This window comes from Ipomoea nil, unplaced genomic scaffold (genome assembly GCF_001879475.1).
Source record: "Ipomoea nil cultivar Tokyo-kokei standard unplaced genomic scaffold, Asagao_1.1 scaffold0663, whole genome shotgun sequence".
Lineage (NCBI taxonomy): Eukaryota > Viridiplantae > Streptophyta > Magnoliopsida > Solanales > Convolvulaceae > Ipomoea > Ipomoea nil.
In genome coordinates this window covers 937,612-956,020 of record NW_017617091.1, presented here as the reverse complement: position 1 = coordinate 956,020, position 18,409 = coordinate 937,612, and the positions used below count along the sequence as shown (strand labels likewise).

The following is an 18,409-nucleotide window of genomic DNA, read 5'->3' as shown; positions in this document are numbered from 1 at the left end:
GGCATGCATCGCAAATTTTATCTTTCTTGAACGCAATATTGGGGAGTCCATCAACTAGCTTGTTTCGTTCAAGCTTATTGATCGTTTTGAAATTCAGATGATTTAGCTTTCTATGCCACTTCCAACTTGCTTCGTTTGAATTACTTGCCGTCAAACATACAGATTCCTTCGTTGTACTCCAATCAACAACATACATATTTTTCTTTCTTAATCTGGCTAGTATGACTTCCTTCGTAGATTCATCTTTGACTTGACATTTTTATTTGAAAAATTCTATGAGGTAATCTTTGTCGCAAAATTGGCTTGTGCTTAATAGGTTGAACTTTAATCCTTCAACAAATGATACATCCTCAATTCTTAAGCCATTTTTCACAATTGTTCCCGTTCCTTTTGTTTTTCCGTATCGATCGTTTCCTTCAAAAACTACTTTTGTTCCTTTGATGCTTTTGAACTAAACTAGACTAGCTTTGTAACACCCCATGTTACGACCTTAAAATCGGAATTAATTATTAAATTAATCCCGCTAATTAAAATAATTAAAAGGAATTTAATCCAATTATAATTCCCTTAATTAACCTAGGTGGTCCACAATGAATCGTGAACCCTTACCCGAACAAGGAACCTTAAATCCATAAGGAATAGGGAAAGCAGGCCTTATTACTTAGACCTTGAATATATTTCCCCTTAGACATATAAATAGGAGATTAGGAAGCATATAGAACCCTTCTTCTCCCTTCCCTCACACGAAATCACTCGCAGGAACCCCAGCCGAGGAAATTTCCCACCAACTAGCCTAGGAAGATCAATTGGAAGAAGAATCTTAGAGAAGAACCTTAGTAGCTAAGGATATTGGTTAGGGCTAAGAGGTAACCCATGTCTCGACAAAGCCTATTTTCCTTGCTATATCTTATTCGTTGGCTCCTTTGATATATGATTCTGTGTTTGAATCTCGATAAAGCTTTGCCTAGGGTTTATATTGTGTTTATGTGATAATCTTGATGTTTATGTGATAATCTTGATAATTATGATTGATTATATGAATGATCTTGTATTTTGATTATGTCTGGAGCCCTAGGGTTTATATCGTGAATTTCATATTATGATATTTGGGTGAGATTATGCATGATCGGGTATTGAGTCTAGCCTAGGACTTGTGTTTAGGACTTTGCATATAGATTTCTTGATGTTCTTGTAATTCCGGGTGTCCCTGAATTGTTATATGATTTATGTTGGGTCTTGGTATGTTTAGGAATCGTGTTAGGTTGTATTTGGTGTGATTCTTGGTTTAATTCCGTTAATTGAATACATGGTGTTGTCATTATGTGTTTGAATGTGTCTGTACATGGTTTCGGGTTCCACGAGAGATCCCGGGACCAAACGTTTCCTATGAGTCAGTGGGGGGTACACCTACCCGTTGCCCCCTTTGCCCACTTTCCAGTGGGCAGGCGACTACCCGCCGGGCACCTGCTGGTGTAACACCCCTTAAAAACAAGCTATTTAAAAGCCTTAAACATGCAGATAACTGAGCTAAACAACAAACACAGCGGAAGACTGAAAGATAACTAGATAAACATAAATCCAAAACACGGGGTGTTATGTCACGTTCACCAAAAGGATGAACGCTACGGCAACATCTGCAATGCTTACATCTAATCCGTAGTCTCAAAGGGCTACAACTAAACTGGCACACATGCCACAAAACAAGAGGGAGAAGCTACACTAACAAGCACTAGACCGCGCACTCGTCTAGACATCACCTGAAAGAACACAATAAAACACGGGACGACGCCCGGTCAGCGAATAATGCTGGTAACCCACCAATACATGTGAAATACATACATAGATAAGATATAAGTTGTAAATCCATTTTCGAAACGGAATACATAAGTATATAAGTACAAAATCAAGAGCAATAGTCAACACAAGACTCAACACTCTCAACAAGGATACGGGAACACATCCCAAAACCACAAAGGATAACCACAACACAAAGGATAAAGACAAGACCGATGGCAACACATGCCCTTGTGACTACACACGTCACAAGAAGAGAACTCACAACAACGACTACACAAGCCCTCGTGACATCACCCATCACGAGTTGATATGCCTTCCTTATGCCTGGTTCCAGCCTTATGTCTACCCCAACCTTATATCTAGTTCCAACCTTTACGTCTAGGACCCATGTACACCAAGTCCAACCTTATTCCCCTGGGAACCGTCGTTCCCCCTCCAACAGTCCCTCCAACAAAACCACCGATTTCATAGTACACGAGGGTACCGATCACACACGGTAACACATGCCCTGGATAACACATGTTATCCCAGAAATAAACACGTGAACCTTACACAAAGGCCACAAACTCCATAATCGCGTCACGGCCACCACGAGGACCGCTGCAATACCTTGGTGACTAGTGTCCCATACCACTAATCGTGCAATCCAGGTAAACCCACACACACATCACACCACAACAGGAATCAATCAACGGATCACAACGAAGGTATGAAACCATACTCAATCAAGGAATGGATCACAGTCCAACAACAACAACGATGAATAACACAAGTTATCATCAACCAAGGAAGGTACAAACAACACACACGCTAGCATTTAACACCGAACTAGCATGCTCATCAAACGGGTAAACCAAAGATAGTTCCGAAGAACACAAGACTCATCACGGTTCAACGAAACACAATGTTGAACACTTAGCACGATTCAAGACACCAAAACCTACATGGATAACTACCGCATAGTTCTAGACATACGAAACATCAAGAAGACACTCAAATAGTTCCACAAAAGAACAACGGGAAGTCAAAAGACCAAATACCGAGTCAAAAGAATTATGGGGAACAAATCCCAATCAAACACCACAGTGTTCCCCGCGGGTGGACCCACAGGTAGGCTCCCACCCGTGGTTCCGCCCGCGGGTACACTACCCACCGGCTTATGTTCCCCGTGGGTGGGCGACGGGTTAGAGCTCTACCCGTCGTTCCGCCCGCGGGTACATATACCTGTACAAAATAATCCCTTCGGGGATTTTCAAGCAATGGCACAAATGAACCCTAAACACAAGCTCTAGATATGCATTTTTACAAGACAATGCATAAACACTCACATTTCATAGCAAAAACACATGTAGAATCCAAGAAATATTCATATAGGTAAGCAAAATAGATTTTGTAGAACATGGGTTACCTCTTGTAGACTAAAGACTTCACTTTACACCTCAACAAGCTCCTCACAAGGCTCACCTTCCAAACCCACTTCAAGAACATACCAAACGATCATAAAGATCCTATCTTTAAGAAAAGACACCTAAGATAAAACCAAAAACACAAGATGAACTTAGATCTTACCCTCCAAGATGCCCAAATATAAGAAAGGTTGAATCTTGGAAGCAACTCTTGAAGTTTTGGCAAAGCTTCAACTTGGCTTGGAAGAAAAACTACTCACCTTTTTAGAGAGAAGGTGGAGCTAGATTTTTAGAAAGTGTAAGGAGAGAATGAAGGTGGTCTACTAGGTTAGGATACAATACCAACAACAAGTGAAAGGTCAAGAATACCCTTACTAACATAAGGAAGTGTAAGGAACAAGGGAACTCCTTACAAAGCTCAATGTACAACTTTGACTTTGGGGTTGACTAGTCAATTACTAGTCCCCAACTATTAAATTTCAGGAATTTAAGGAATTAAATTACAAATTGCAATAGGATTAATTACTCAATTAATCCCTTAATTGAATTTGGATTTCGGGGTGTCACAGCTGGATTGTGGACCGCCACCGGCGTGTGGTCCTCCACCCACCACCCACCCGCTGGAAATCGATGGTGGTCCGTGATGTATTCCACCTTTTGTTGTTTCCCCGTGTTCTGTTCTGTCCCGTTGTACCCCGCTTGTCATGTATGAGTCCCGTTTGGTGTTTTGGGTATCGTTCTAGGATTTTATGTGTAATATGTGTCGTTGTTGTTGTGCCTTGATTTTTATGTGATTATGTGTTGATTGACTGAATGATGATGAGTATCGTGGTCATTGCGCAATGACCAGTGTGACTAATGATGATGATGATGATGATGATGAGATTGTGATTGGTGGAAAAGAATTGTTGGCGGTTGGCACCACTTGTGCCCGGTCATTGTACTAAAGGTACAGGCCATAGCGGTGGCTATGCTAAAGACACACACCCACCTTAGACTTGCTTGCCGTTTTGCATGGGTCATGTTATAAGTGTTGCGGTGTCATGTTAGAGCTATATGCGCTAACCCCTTGATAGTGGCACTAGAGGTGCAGATCATTGAATGTCACTGCGGCACCATCTTGATATGTTAGTGGTTGAAAGGTGGTTTGTCCGTGGGGGCATGTAGTTCCCCGGAGGCATAAGTGGTGGTGATATAAGGGTGGTGTAACACCCCGTGTTACAACCTCTAACCCAAACTAATTATTTGATTACTTACCCTAAAAAGAGAATTAAAATCCATTAATTAACTAAGAAGGGTCCACCATAGTCCATAGACCCTTATCCCTAAAACCAACCCCTTAGTCCTATAAGAAATAGAATTAGCAAGCCCATACCATTTAGACCCTAATTGGGACTCTTAGATATATAAATAGGGGCATAGGAGACACCTAGAACCCACACCACAATAACTTTCACCACACAAGAATTCCCAAGAATTCCTATAGGAGAAATCAAGAAAGAAGAGATCTTAAAGAAAGACCCTTCATAGCCAAGGAATTTAATTAAGGCTAAGAGGTAACCCATGTCTCAACAAAACCTATTTTCTTGCTATAATCTTCTTCTTTGGCTCCTTCTATATGTTTGTGTCTTGATGAAATCTTCTATGATAATTATGATATGATCTTGATGATCGATGAGATGATTCTATTTGTGATCTTGATGTTGATAAGAGGATCTTGATAATTGTGTTATGTTCTTGATAAATCTTGATGTTTCTTGATATTAAAGATGAACTATGATCTTGATGGTTTAAATAGGGATTAGAGCCCTATGTTAAATTGGGAATTTTATATGGTGATGTTCTTGGTGTATATTTGGGTGGGAATTCCCATGTTCGGGTGTTGATTACATTTAGAAGTCATGATAGGTTGTGTTCAATGTGATTCTTGGTTTTGATCCATTATTTGACTACGTGGTATCGTCGTTTGCGTTTAAAAGTGTCTAAGTATCGATGTGGATCTTTGTTGATGATTTCAAGATTCAATTCACCAAAGATTCCTCCGGTTGCTCGATCTTTTCCTCACCAAAACAACAGGAACAACATTTACGGTTTATGGGTGTTGGAGATGGAATTGGTTGATGTAGGGGTTGGATTTGGGATTATTTTTTGTGTTTTTGTATAAAGATATTTCCGCCACACCTTGGTCTTAGGTGATAAGGAATGGATGGCACCACAAGGTTGGTATTATCTTGATAAGCCTAAAAGAACATCACCCAAATCACATGAGAGAAAACAAAATGCCTTAGCATTTCTTTCATTCAACTTCATTCATCTCTATCTCTAAAATTCTGATTGTTCTTAGCCTTTAAATAGGCTAATACATAACTCTCAAGGAGATCAAAAGACTCCATTACAAGGCAATGAATGATATCCATTCATCCTACACATGTAACGTAAAATAAAATAAATATAGCACATGAATAATATTAAAACTATACTAAATGAGAATTTATTTGCCTTAATGGATTGAGTTTAGCTTCATTTGAATTGTCCCAATGCAGCCACAAAAATTTGGACCATTTAGATTAATTCCTCACTTATTTTTGGCAAATTGCATGGATTAATCCATTTACAACCTGTCGCAATTTCTTAGCTTTTGAACTTGTAATTGTGACATCTATTATTTGTATGTTGATCTTTGAGCCTTAGTTGTCCTCATCAAGTATGGTTTCGGGTTCCACAAAGGATCCCGGGACCCAGGTATCGAAAAAGAGTGAGTGGGGGGTAGGGGGACCCGCCACCTACCCGCTGCTCAAAATTACGCCGCCGGCAGCGGGCAGACGTCTGCCCGTCGGGCACCCGCTGCCCGGAGGTTCGTCGCCGGCGGGTGGAGGGCTACCCGCCGGTCCCCCGGTGGATTTCTCCTACTTTGGGATTTTGGCTTCCCCGTTTGATGTTTCCTCGCCCCCCGTGGTGTCCCAACAGACTCCGGTTATCGTGCCTAAGTCTAGTTTGATGTTTCGGGTACCGTTCGTAGGATAAAAGAGTCTTATGTATTGCATGCTAGTTGAATTGGTATCCCGTTGGCCTAGGTGAAAGATGTATGAACCCCTTAGGACTATTCTTATTATGTGGATAACTACGCCTAAGTTTTATTTATACGTTTTCCCCCTCCCTATGAGTTAATGTGGGTTCCATGTGCTTGCTATGTGATATATGTGCATGACTCTTAGCTGCGGTCAATTTGGTTATTCTTGAGCTGCGGTTCATTATCCTGGCTGCGGTCAGTGATGATTGCTATAATCTGCAAGTGCACAGAGTCAATCACAGTATAAATTCCTGGAGTATTCCAGGGTCGATCCCACGAAGAACACTATTAACTGTTATATTTAATAATCAAATTGTTGATAAGGAAAATCTCAAATAAATAGAATTAATGTGATTAAAAAGAATATTTTATGAATTCAAAATAAAGGAAATTTCAATTGAGAGAAGACTAGGGATTTGGGTTCACCTATTAGATAATTAACTAACTCTCCTAAGTATTAATTCTTATGACTATAGTGATGATTGTTTCAAATATATCCTAATACTCCGTCGAGCTACTAGGTTGTATCCAATTAACTGTGATCATCCGTCGATATCTCACCAACATTAATTAAACCCATTAAGCAACAATCAAATATCACCACAAATACCTAAAGCTATGTCTAGTTTAGGTCAATTGTGTTTATCTTACGAGTTCTAGGTTCATAATTCACCTGTCAGTTCTTCTCATGAACCCTAATATTAGAATTATGCAATGGCCAGTCACACAATCCACAATTAAAATACATAAAATAAATATAATCAAATTCAATTATTAAACTGAAATTAGAAGAATCAACACATTTGAATAATAGTCAATTAATCTAATTTAGGCTAATCCAAATCCCTAATTTAAGTTCTAGCCAATAATCATAATTAAATGTATGAAAAGTTCAAGAAATAATATTCTGCAAATTTAAATAAGAAGGAAGAAAAATAGTTCAAGCCTAAGAGATGATAGCCGCCATTGAAGCACCGCTGCCGCTCCCAAGCTTCCGTATTCTTCTCTCGTATTTTTCCTCTATTCTTTTCTTCCTTTTTTCCTCTGCCGTCCGCCGTCCCTCCAATCCTTCAAAACAAAAACCTTAATCCCTTATCTATTTATTTTTCTTTCTATGCTGCGTTAATCTGTAAAAGAAACCAAACAAAAAACAAACTTAAGTTAAAATAATTATTATTATTATATTAACCTAATGACACCACTTAACTAAACTTAATAATTAAAACACTATTTTAAGATATAAAACTACCAAATGATTTTAATATTATAGATAAAATAAAACTCTTATTTATATTAATAAAAATGTAACATTAGCCTAATATTTATTAAAACGAATCTAAACTAGCCTAAACTAATAACATATACTAAATATAATATTTATAATATAATTATAATATAATTAACCCTAAAACTTAATTTATTTATGCAAATCACTAACTAAAATTACTCTAAATAATGCCTAGAAATTAAGCTTATCAAACTTCCCCACACTTAAGGTTTTGCTTGTCCCCAAGCAAACTTATTCAATGAAATCAAACTACCAACCATAACCATGTCAACTAGGCATTCAATTCAAGGGAATGGGTGAACACATAATACTTCATGAGAGTTCAAAGTCATACGCACACAAGACAATAGAGAATAGTAGTCCACACGGTTGTTCACTCAATCTCTCACAAATATATGTATAAGAAAGGTACACACCATCCTCTATTGAGAGTGCACTTGCCATAGGCTTGCTTGTCCACCAAAACTCCACTACCAAAATTATATGAAGAACACGAGTCAAAAGGTCTTTATTTCTGGGTTGTAACGGGGCCAAGGGTATGTGGTTTAAGAAAGAAAAGATATAAGGAAATACAAATAAAGTCAAAGAAATCAGTAGAGCCATAATTTCACCATACCAAGTGCAAGAACATGTATTCTACCAATACAATGAACTCTACCAAAACAAACCATCATCTCTTCATTCTCCCTCATCATTTTCACTGAAAACTCCTCAAAACAACTTTCAAATCTCATTCCTTTTTCATCTTTTTTTTTTCTTTTTCATTCTTTTTTCCTTTTTTCCTTTTTTTTCATTCTTTTTTCCTTTTTCTCTTTTTTTTTTTCTCTGGTAAAACCAAATAGATAGCTCATCGTTTCCACATCACCCTCAATAGTACTCTTCCCATAATCATCAAATTTCTATCATGCCTTCATTGCTCACAAATCGTTTTAAGAATAAAATGAGCACAAAAGTTTGGGCTATCAAGATTTTCAACCCACAAAATTAGAACATATCATTTTGTTCTTTTTTTTCATTTTCACATCCTTTGATCACAAATAATTCTTCACTCAAAGAAAACCAATTGTACAATCACCTTTCAACTCCAACCTCACTCATACTTCATCACTTTTGGTCATCTTGCACAGATAAATGAAATAATGACTTCTACTGACTCAAGGACGGGTTAAAAGGCTTCTTTTTATGAGCAAAGGTTCTTTGGGATTGGCTAATGAAGAAAAATGTCTTATATTTATTTTAAAGCTCAAAGTGGTTCACTAGGGGAAATATAACATGTATAAGGATGTGGTCATTTTTAAGGCCATAAGGCTACTCCTAATGCCTAAATCATTCTTGTGTCATCATATAACATGTAGCCCTGAAATGGTATAAAGCAAGTTCTAGAAGTAACACAATCAAAGAAGGCAATAAACACTCAAAATGAAAATAAGTTGCAGTGGGCAACCTCTAGGCTCAAAAGCTCACGGTGTGACAGAATTTGACTAGCAACTCTATGCAAGCATACATATAGCCAAACACATTCAATGATATTATGCACTCCCAAAACACTAGAAATTATCTCCCAATCAACATAGTCATTAGATGGCAATTTTTAAACTTTATTTTGCTGAAAAATTGCAGAAAAATGAAGGAAAAGATGCAGAAAATTCTATAAAAATGCAGAAAATTAGTGCAGGAAAAATAGAAAAATGCATGCAGAAAATTCCAGAAAAAATGCAGAAAATTAATGCAGAAAAATAGAAAAATGCAGAAAATGTTGCAGAAAATTGCAAGAAAAATGCATAATTTTTTTTGATATTGCCTATTTTGCATAAAACATCCCATAATCTTACTGTCCCTTCCCCACACTCAAACTCAACATTGTCTTCAATGTTAAATATAAAAGCAAGTATGAGAAAATGAAATAAACAGGAAACTTCCCTGTTAGTTGCCAGTTTCTTCCGGGGCTGCCTTTTGGTGAAGCAACCATGAATGGTCTCTTTTTCTCTCTTGCAATCACTATGGCCTCATACGAACCAACTTTAGTGACCATGAAAGGACCAAACCATCTAGACTTCAACTTCTCTAGAAAAAAACTTAAGACAAGAATTAGACAACAAAACTTCTTGCCCTACATTGAATTCTCTCCAAAAATTATTTTTGTCATGCCAAGCTTTAGTCAATGTTCTCCACAATCTCTCTTCTTTTGCATGAAGTAAATGAGCATAAGAAAACATAAGAAAAGTATCATTGTTACTCAAAAATTCGTATTTGAACCGCAATGAAGGTGGGTTAAGTTCAAGTTGATGTGGTGTTTCACTAGGTGAATGCTTAACAAATTCTTCTTCTGAAGGGTTCTCAATAACATCAACAGAAAGACATGATTCATCAAAAGTTGGTAATTTTACAGCCGTAGAGATAAAGAATTCCTCTTTTTCTTTACCTACTCTAAAAATCAATTTCCCTAAAGGCATATCAATTAATACTCCTCCTGTTAACAAAAATGGTCTACCAAGTATAAGAGATGTATCTGTATCACTACCCATATCAAGACTCAGAAAATCAGCAGGAAAATAAAATTTACCAACTTTTACCAATATATCCTCCACTACTCCAAGCGGGTACTTTACTGATCTATCAGCAAGTTGAAGAGAGATTGTTGTTGGCTTCATATCAGCTATTTCCAACTTATTGAAAAGAGTTAAAGGCATAAGGTTAATACTGGCACCTAGATCACATAAGCATTTATCAACAACAGTATTACCAATAGTGCAAGGAATAGAAAAACTTCCTGGATCCATTAGCTTAGGAGGTAATTTGCTTTGTAGAATAGCACTACACTCCTCATTTAAGTGCACAGTAGCAAACTCTTCCAGTTTCTTTTTATTAGACACAATTTCCTTAATGTACTTGGCATAAGATGACATATTAGCAAGTGCTTCTGCAAAAGGAATATTAATTTGCAATTTTTTAAAAACCTCTAAAAATCTTTTAAAGTTATTGTCCTGGTTCCTCTTTTGTAACCTCTGTGGATATGGAATGGGGGGTACATAAGGTTTTACTGTAGAGGAAGTGAGGTTTTGATCACTAGAATTCTCTTTAGGCACTTGTTCCTCTTCTTTATCACTCTTTTTTTCAACCCTCATGGGTTCACTTTCTGTCATAATTTCATTCAATATCTTACCACTTCTCAAAGTGACAGCCATAGCTCCTTCCCTAGGGTTTATTTCAGTGTTACTAGGAAACTTACCTCGATCTTTTTCTGCAACCAATTTAGCCAACTGACCTACTTGCAGCTCTAAATTATGAATGGATGCTTGGCTGGATTGAGCAAACTTATCAATTTTTGCATCCATTTTCTTCATCATCGTGTCCTGGCTAGCCATGTATTGCATGAACATCTCTTCCAATTGAGGCTTTTTCTCCTGAGCAGGAAGTTGAGACTGTTGTGGTGCAGGTAGCTGCTGGAAAGGTCTGTATTGCTGCTGCTGGAATCCTGATGGTCCTTGTTGCTGGAATCCGGGTGGTCCCATTGGTCTTGCATTACCTTGATCTCTCCATGAGAAGTTAGGATGATTTCGCCAACCTGGATTATATGTATTAGAAAATGGATCATTTCTTGGTGGTTGCCTACCCATATTGGATCCCATGTAATTAGCTTCCTCATAAGATGGTTGTGATGACTCTGCATTCATACAAACAGAAGAATTATGACCATATGTATTGCAATAAGAACAAAATTCTTTATTCGAACTATCACGAGTCATCAACAAGTTCATCTGTTTAGTCAATTCAGCCACTTGTGTTGTCAACTCAGATTGTGTGCTAATTTCATGCACAGTAGTTCTTCGACCTCTCACTGCCTTTTGTCGAGAATTACTAGCTAAGCTCTCATAGATAGCTTCTAATTCATCACTATTTTTATCACCTGTGTATCCACCTGCAGCAGTATCTACAAGAGACTGACAATTAGGAGCTAAACCATCACAAAAGAATTGTGTCAACAATAACAATGGGAATTGATGGTGTGGACATTGTGTCAAAAGCAATTTAAAACGATCCCATGCTTCATGAAATAATTCACCCTCTCTTTGAGTGAAAGTGCATATCCTACTCCTATAGTCCATTGTCTTTTGAGATGAATAAAATTTAAACATGAAAGCATTGTAAACATCATCCCAAACTCTTAAAGAACCCTCTGGTAAATTTAACAACCACTGCCTAGCATCTCCCCTCATGCAATATGGAAAACATTTCATTCTAAGCTCTTCTTCAGACAAATTATTTAAAGGTAAAGTTTGTACCGTACTATAGAGCTCTCGCATGAAACCCAAAGCATCTTCACTTCCCAAACCGTTAAAGGTAGGGAGCATATTCAGATGGAAAGTCTTGAGTTCATAATTTCTAGCTGCATCAGATAATTGAATGCAAGAAGGATTAACAACTATTATCGGTCTTTGGATGTCACGAAGACGTGGTTGAGCTGCTAGATTTTGAGGAAGTGGAACTATTGGTGGTACGGGGTCATCCAGTTGACCCACTCTATTGTTTTCAGCCATATCAAGCCGCCTTCGTACCCTGTTTTTTCTGCAAGTACGCTCAATTTCAAGATCAATAGGGAATAATTCAGTGTTTTTATGCCTCAGTGATCGCCTTAAGTTCATAAACAGAATAAAATAAAAACAAAAAAAAAAACTTAATAAAAATAAGAATAAAATAATAACGAACCTAACAACTTAAATAAATTTGAAAAGAAAAACTTAAAGAAAACAGTTTAATAAAAGTGTTCCCCGGCAATGGCGCCAAAAACTTGATTGCTATAATCTGCAAGTGCACAGAGTCAATCACAGTATAAATTCCTGGAGTATTCCAGGGTCGATCCCACGAAGAACACTATTAACTGTTATATTTAATAATCAAATTGTTGATAAGGAAAATCTCAAATAAATAGAATTAATGTGATTAAAAAGAATATTTTATGAATTCAAAATAAAGGAAATTTCAATTGAGAGAATACTAGGGATTTGGGTTCACCTATTAGATAATTAACTAACTCTCCTAAGTATTAATTCTTATGACTATAGTGATGATTGTTTCAAATATATCCTAATACTCCGTCGAGCTACTAGGTTGTATCCAATTAACTGTGATCATCCGTCGATATCTCACCAACATTAATTAAACCCATTAAGCAACAATCAAATATCACCACAAATACCTAAAGCTATGTCTAGTTTAGGTCAATTGTGTTTATCTTACGAGTTCTAGGTTCATAATTCACCTGTCAGTTCTTCTCATGAACCCTAATATTAGAATTATGCAATGGCCAGTCACACAATCCACAATTAAAATACATAAAATAAATATAATCAAATTCAATTATTAAACTGAAATTAGAAGAATCAACACATTTGAATAATAGTCAATTAATCTAATTTAGGCTAATCCAAATCCCTAATTTAAGTTCTAGCCAATAATCATAATTAAACGTATGAAAAGTTCAAGAAATAATATTCTGCAAATTTAAATAAGAAGTAAGGAAGAAAAATAGTTCAAGCCTAAGAGATGATAGTCGCCATTGAAGCACCGCTGCCGCTCCCAAGCTTCCGTATTCTTCTCTCGTATTTTTCCTCTATTCTTTTCTTCCTTTTTTCCTCTGCCGTCCGCCGTCCCTCCAATCCTTCAAAACAAAAACCTTAATCCCTTATCTATTTATTTTTCTTTCTATGCTGCGTTAATCTGTAAAAGAAACCAAACAAAAAACAAACTTAAGTTAAAATAATTATTATTATTATATTAACCTAATGACACCACTTAACTAAACTTAATAATTAAAACACTAATTTAAGATATAAAACTACCAAATGAATTTAATATTATAGATAAAATAAAACTCTTATTTATATTAATAAAAATGTAACATTAGCCTAATATTTATTAAAACGAATCTAAACTAGCCTAAACTAATAACATATACTAAATATAATATTTATAATATAATTATAATATAATTAATCCTAAAACTTAATTTATTTATGCAAATCACTAACTAAAATTACTCTAAATAATGCCTAGAAATTAAGCTTATCAAGTGACTCACTACTAGGGCTGCGGTCCACCTCATGGGCCTCGTGTGCTGTGGTCCACCGACTGGACGCGTCAGGCGGTGTGTAGGGCTACAAGCCACGAGGAAGGCCATAGCCCACCGACTGAGTTCGTCAGGCGGTGTGTAGCGCTATGGTCGGCTGCGATCCACCGAGTGTATCTGCCAGCGCTGTGTAGGGTCGTAGTCCCCAAAGATCATAGTCCACCGACTGAATCCCTCAGGCGGTGTGTAGGGCTTTGATAAACTACGACCCACCGACTGAGCTCGTCAAGCGGTGTGTAGGGTCGCAGTCCCCAAAAGAGGATCACAGTCCACCGACTGAACGTGTCAGCGGTGTGTAGGGCTGTGGTCCGCCGTTGAATCCATCGACGGTCTATGCAAATTGGCTGCGGTCAATTCCTTCATGCTGTGGTATGAGGTAGGGTGCTGCGATTGGTCCCGTGGCGCCACCAAAGTGTGCTTGTGTGACAAGGATATTGATTGAATGATGATGTGAATGACCTGAAATTGAATTGTGACCTGTTTATATGATGTTGCCTCTATATAGTTAGTTATCGTTGTTGAATGTGTTTATCCCTACCTGTCGAGTCTAATCCTGGCTTTAAAGCTAGAGTCTCCTAAGTACATTCCTTCCTGCTTCAAAATGGTTTAACTATATGTATGTATATATATTTTCCTATATTATATTTTAACGCGTTAGAGTGGGTTACCAGCATCATTCGCTGAACAGATATATTTGGCTTTCAGGCACAGATGATTAGCTTCCGAAGCGCGCTAGAACTCGGATTAGATAGTTAGTCTTTTCCTTTCGGCCTGCGTGCCTTGATGATGTAATGCCAATATTTGAGGATAGTTAGTTAGAATAGCCTGTGCATCTGAGTTCTCTAGCTCAGATGTGCATAACACCCCCGACTCTATGTTTAGAATGCTTTATTTGTTATCCATTTAATAGAATTGCTTTCGTATTATAAGATCAAAAAGTTTTAAAATTTTCGGGGTGTTACAGATGGTATCAGAGCCTAAGTTTGACCCTAGGATAAGACTCTCTAGACCGAACTTTAGGACATTAGGCTTGAACTCTAAATATTTAGGAATATAGGTTTCAGGAACCTTAGGACGCGCGGTGAGATTGTGAGTATACCCGTCATCACATAACCCTCCATCACTCTACCCTTCGTTTAATTTAAAGAACTTCCCCCTTTGCTTATCGCATTAAGGTAAGGGTGCAACACTCTAACTCGACATTACTATAAACATTGGCTCAGTAGATCAGCAGCATGGCACCGAACAGAAGACAGTCAAGAACTCCGGAACCCGCCACACACGATCCCCTGGCTCAAACTCTACAGCAACTAACACAAGTTGCCCAGGCACTGAGCGACGTAGCTCTCCGCAACAACATACCACCACCACCTCCACCAAACACAAACCCAGAAATCGCTCGACAAGTTTCAAATCATCGACCACCCATTTTCTCAGGAGAAGAAGATCCCGCAATCCTCGAGGAATGGATTCGGACCTTCGACAAGATCCTGGGATTGGTAGAATACCCAGAAGAACGTTGTGTAGAGATAGCCTCGTTCTACTTCGGACACGAGGCGGATCTTTGGTGGATCCACGAGGGGCCCACTTACAGACAGGAACCAGGGTTCAACTGGGAAAACCTAAAAACACGACTACGAGAACGATTCTACCCAGCACACGTAAAAGCAACCATGCACGAAGAGTTCCTCCACCTGAAACACTACCGACGTGGAATACCATAAGCGGTTCCTCGAACTGGCGCACTTCGCGTCAGAATTGGTCCCCACAGAGGCAACGAAAATAGAAAGGTTTATATCTGGCCTCAACTTCGAAGCCTGGAAGGCACTAGTAGTAAGCGGACCCCGGACCCTCAACGAGGCTTACTCCAGTGCTGCCAATCTCTATCGAATCCAACAACAACAACATGGGGTTCAGGAACATATTCGTAAAAGGAACACAGGAGGTGGGGCACCATCTACGAAAAGAATGAGAAACGACACTAACACTAGGTCGAGCAACCCAGCTGGCCAAGGGCCACCCCAGGGAAATAACGAAGCTAATACGAGGAGCTTCCCTTGCCGAAGATGCAACAAAGACCATAAGGGCAAGGACTGCATGGGAAACCCTTGGCGATGCTTCAACTGCGGAGGAGAAGGACACAAGTCATTCTAATGCACTCAACCCTCGAACTCGCGCCCTACAATCATGGGCAAACGCGGGGGAACAAACAATCAGCGGAATTACGGTGCTCCCGGAAGAGTGTTCGTCATGAGCCGCACTCAGGCTGAACTCAAAAACGAGGGAAACCCCGACGAAGAAAACATGGCCCTAGGAGACGAAGACCCCGCAAACCAATCAGAAGAAAACCAAGAAGACGAGTTCTGTTTAGGATAACTAGTGAATTCCCTGTAACCACGCTCATAGTAAAATTACTTGTTTAGATTAGCTACTTCGGAATTATTATAATTAAAGAAATGAAATCAAAATAATTTAGCAAAAGGAAAAGGACTAGTCTACTCAGAAGAAAAACTCGCCCAAGCAACAACAAGAAAGACCGGTCAAATCTTCTACCACTAGAAGACAAAAAGAGCCAATCTGCTACCACTAGAAGACAAAAAGAGCCAAAGGGATACACAACAAAGAAAACTAATGTGTTTAATGGGGATTGAACCCTAGACCTCCCACTTATAAAACCAAGTTCCTAACCACTAGGCAATGAGTGTTTCCTAAAACTTCAAGGGAACACTCCCTTCTTAAACCCCTACAAGTCCCTAAAACACACAAAAACCCCAAAGCAAAAACCCTTCTTCTTCTTCATCCCACAAAACCTCTCCTCCTCTCTCCTACTCCCTCTCTCTCTCTCCCCACACTGTCGACGAAACCACCCAGGCCGCACCACCGCCAGACCCTGCCATTGACGCACCGGCGACCTCCCGGCCACACCCCGCTGCCGGCCAGCCACCGGACACCGCCCGTCGCACGCCCGCCGCCATCCCGTCGCTCGCCCACTGCCACTCACCGCCCGAATCGCCGTCCGGCTTCCTCCAGCTGCCCACGCGACCGTCTACTCCACCCAGGACCAGCCACGCCTCGCCGTCCAAAAATCGAGCCGCACCGCCACCGCCGGGAGCCCTCGCCGGAGCTTCGCCGGAAGATCACCGGGAAAAGCATCACCCGAAAAAAAAAAAAAACGCCACCTAGGGAGATCTCACAATGCCGAAAAATCCCGTTGGTATCCGAGCTCCGGAGTGGAACAATCCCAACTACACGGTGATCGGAGGTAAAGCCCTCGAACACGACCAATTCTATCCGGAGTTGGTCGATATGCTTAGGTTCCAAGGACTCTTGGACACCTATCTCCCAATCAAAGGGGATACGTACCCCGAGCTGGTGAAAGAATTCTATAGCCACTTGGAAGCCGTCAAGCGGGGTGACAAGTTAGAAATCACCACCAAAGTCCGAGGCATGGAGATTGTACTCTCCGAAAACCGCTTGGCCAAACTCTTAAAACTGACCACCACGGGCGTGTCAGATTATGACCGGAAGGGATGGATCGGTACCCAAGGCACAGGGTACAAGGAGTACCTCGGGTACCTACTAGGAAAGGAAGAATGTTTCACCTCAGCCACCCGGCCTAACAGGAAATGGCTAACCGCTGAACAAAAGATACTAGTCATGATTGTAACTGATAGCTTGTTGCCTACAAACAATAAGAGCAAGGATGTGGGAAGCCTGGAATGTACCTTTGCCTACTTTTTAAAGCACAAAATCAAGTTCAACCTACCGGCCCTTATGCTAAAACACATGGAGTTTTGTAAGACAATCAACCGGCTTAGTCTACCCTACGGGATGATCCTAAGTTGGATCATGGAGAAAAAGGGGTGGACTTAAGCCACACAGAGGTCAAACCCGTAAGTGGGATGATTTTCAATGCCCAGAACCTCCGCCGCAACGACATCTACTACACCGAAGGGGGACAATACATCACCTCGAGGAGGTCTGTCTAAAGCCTGAGGAAGAACGTAGAGAATTGGTGGATCAACTAGACATCTCCAACAAGAAGCTAAGAAGAGCAATGCAAGAGTGCAGAGGGCAAGGGGAACAGGAGGAACAGGAAGAGGAAAGCGAACCTAACCCACCGGCCCACACACAAGAAAGAGAAAACCCAGGAAGCCTAGATCAAGAGTACATCAACGAGCGCATCCTCGCACAACTCACCCGGCAAAACCAAATCATGGACGAAGGGTTCTCATCCCTAATCCACGCAATGCATGCATTAGATCGAAGGGTGGCAACAATCGAGGCCATGTTGGGCACGCGTGGGGCATCTAAGCTCAGGAGCAGGAAACCAAGGTAGACCCAAGACCATTCCAAACACCACCGCACCAAAGTTCCACTCTACCCCATCAACAAACGACACGCGGAGCCACATTTCCTAACCAGGAGGCCAGAACACGTGACGTCCCGGGGGTGAAAGAATGGACCCACGCACCGGCTTCGGGGACGAAGCCTCTTGTAAGGGGGGAGAGTGTAACACCCCGTGTTACGACCTCTAACCCAAACTAATTATTTGATTACTTACCCTAAAAAGAGAATTAAAATCCATTAATTAACTAAGAAGGGTCCACCATAGTCCATGGACCCTTATCCCTAAAACCAACCCCTTAGTCCTATAAGGAATAGAATTAGCAAGCCCATACCATTTAGACCCTGATTGGGACTCTTAGATGATGTGGATC

At 39.8% G+C, this 18,409-nt stretch overlaps 1 protein-coding gene across 1 annotated transcript; it reads right to left on the bottom strand.

Annotated features, from left to right (window-relative positions):
* Positions 1-9,609: 9,609 nt before the first annotated feature.
* On the bottom strand, positions 9,610-12,099 carry LOC109174785. Its single transcript, XM_019324025.1, has one exon. The coding sequence runs from the start codon at positions 12,097-12,099 to the stop codon at positions 9,610-9,612; it is 2,490 nt and encodes an 829-aa protein (XP_019179570.1).
* Between the last annotated feature and the right edge of the window lie 6,310 nt (positions 12,100-18,409).

Coding starts and splice junctions, on each gene's coding strand:
- LOC109174785 (XM_019324025.1), bottom strand. CDS start 12,099: ATGGCTGAAAACAATAGAGTGGGTCAACTGGATGACCCCGTACCACCA.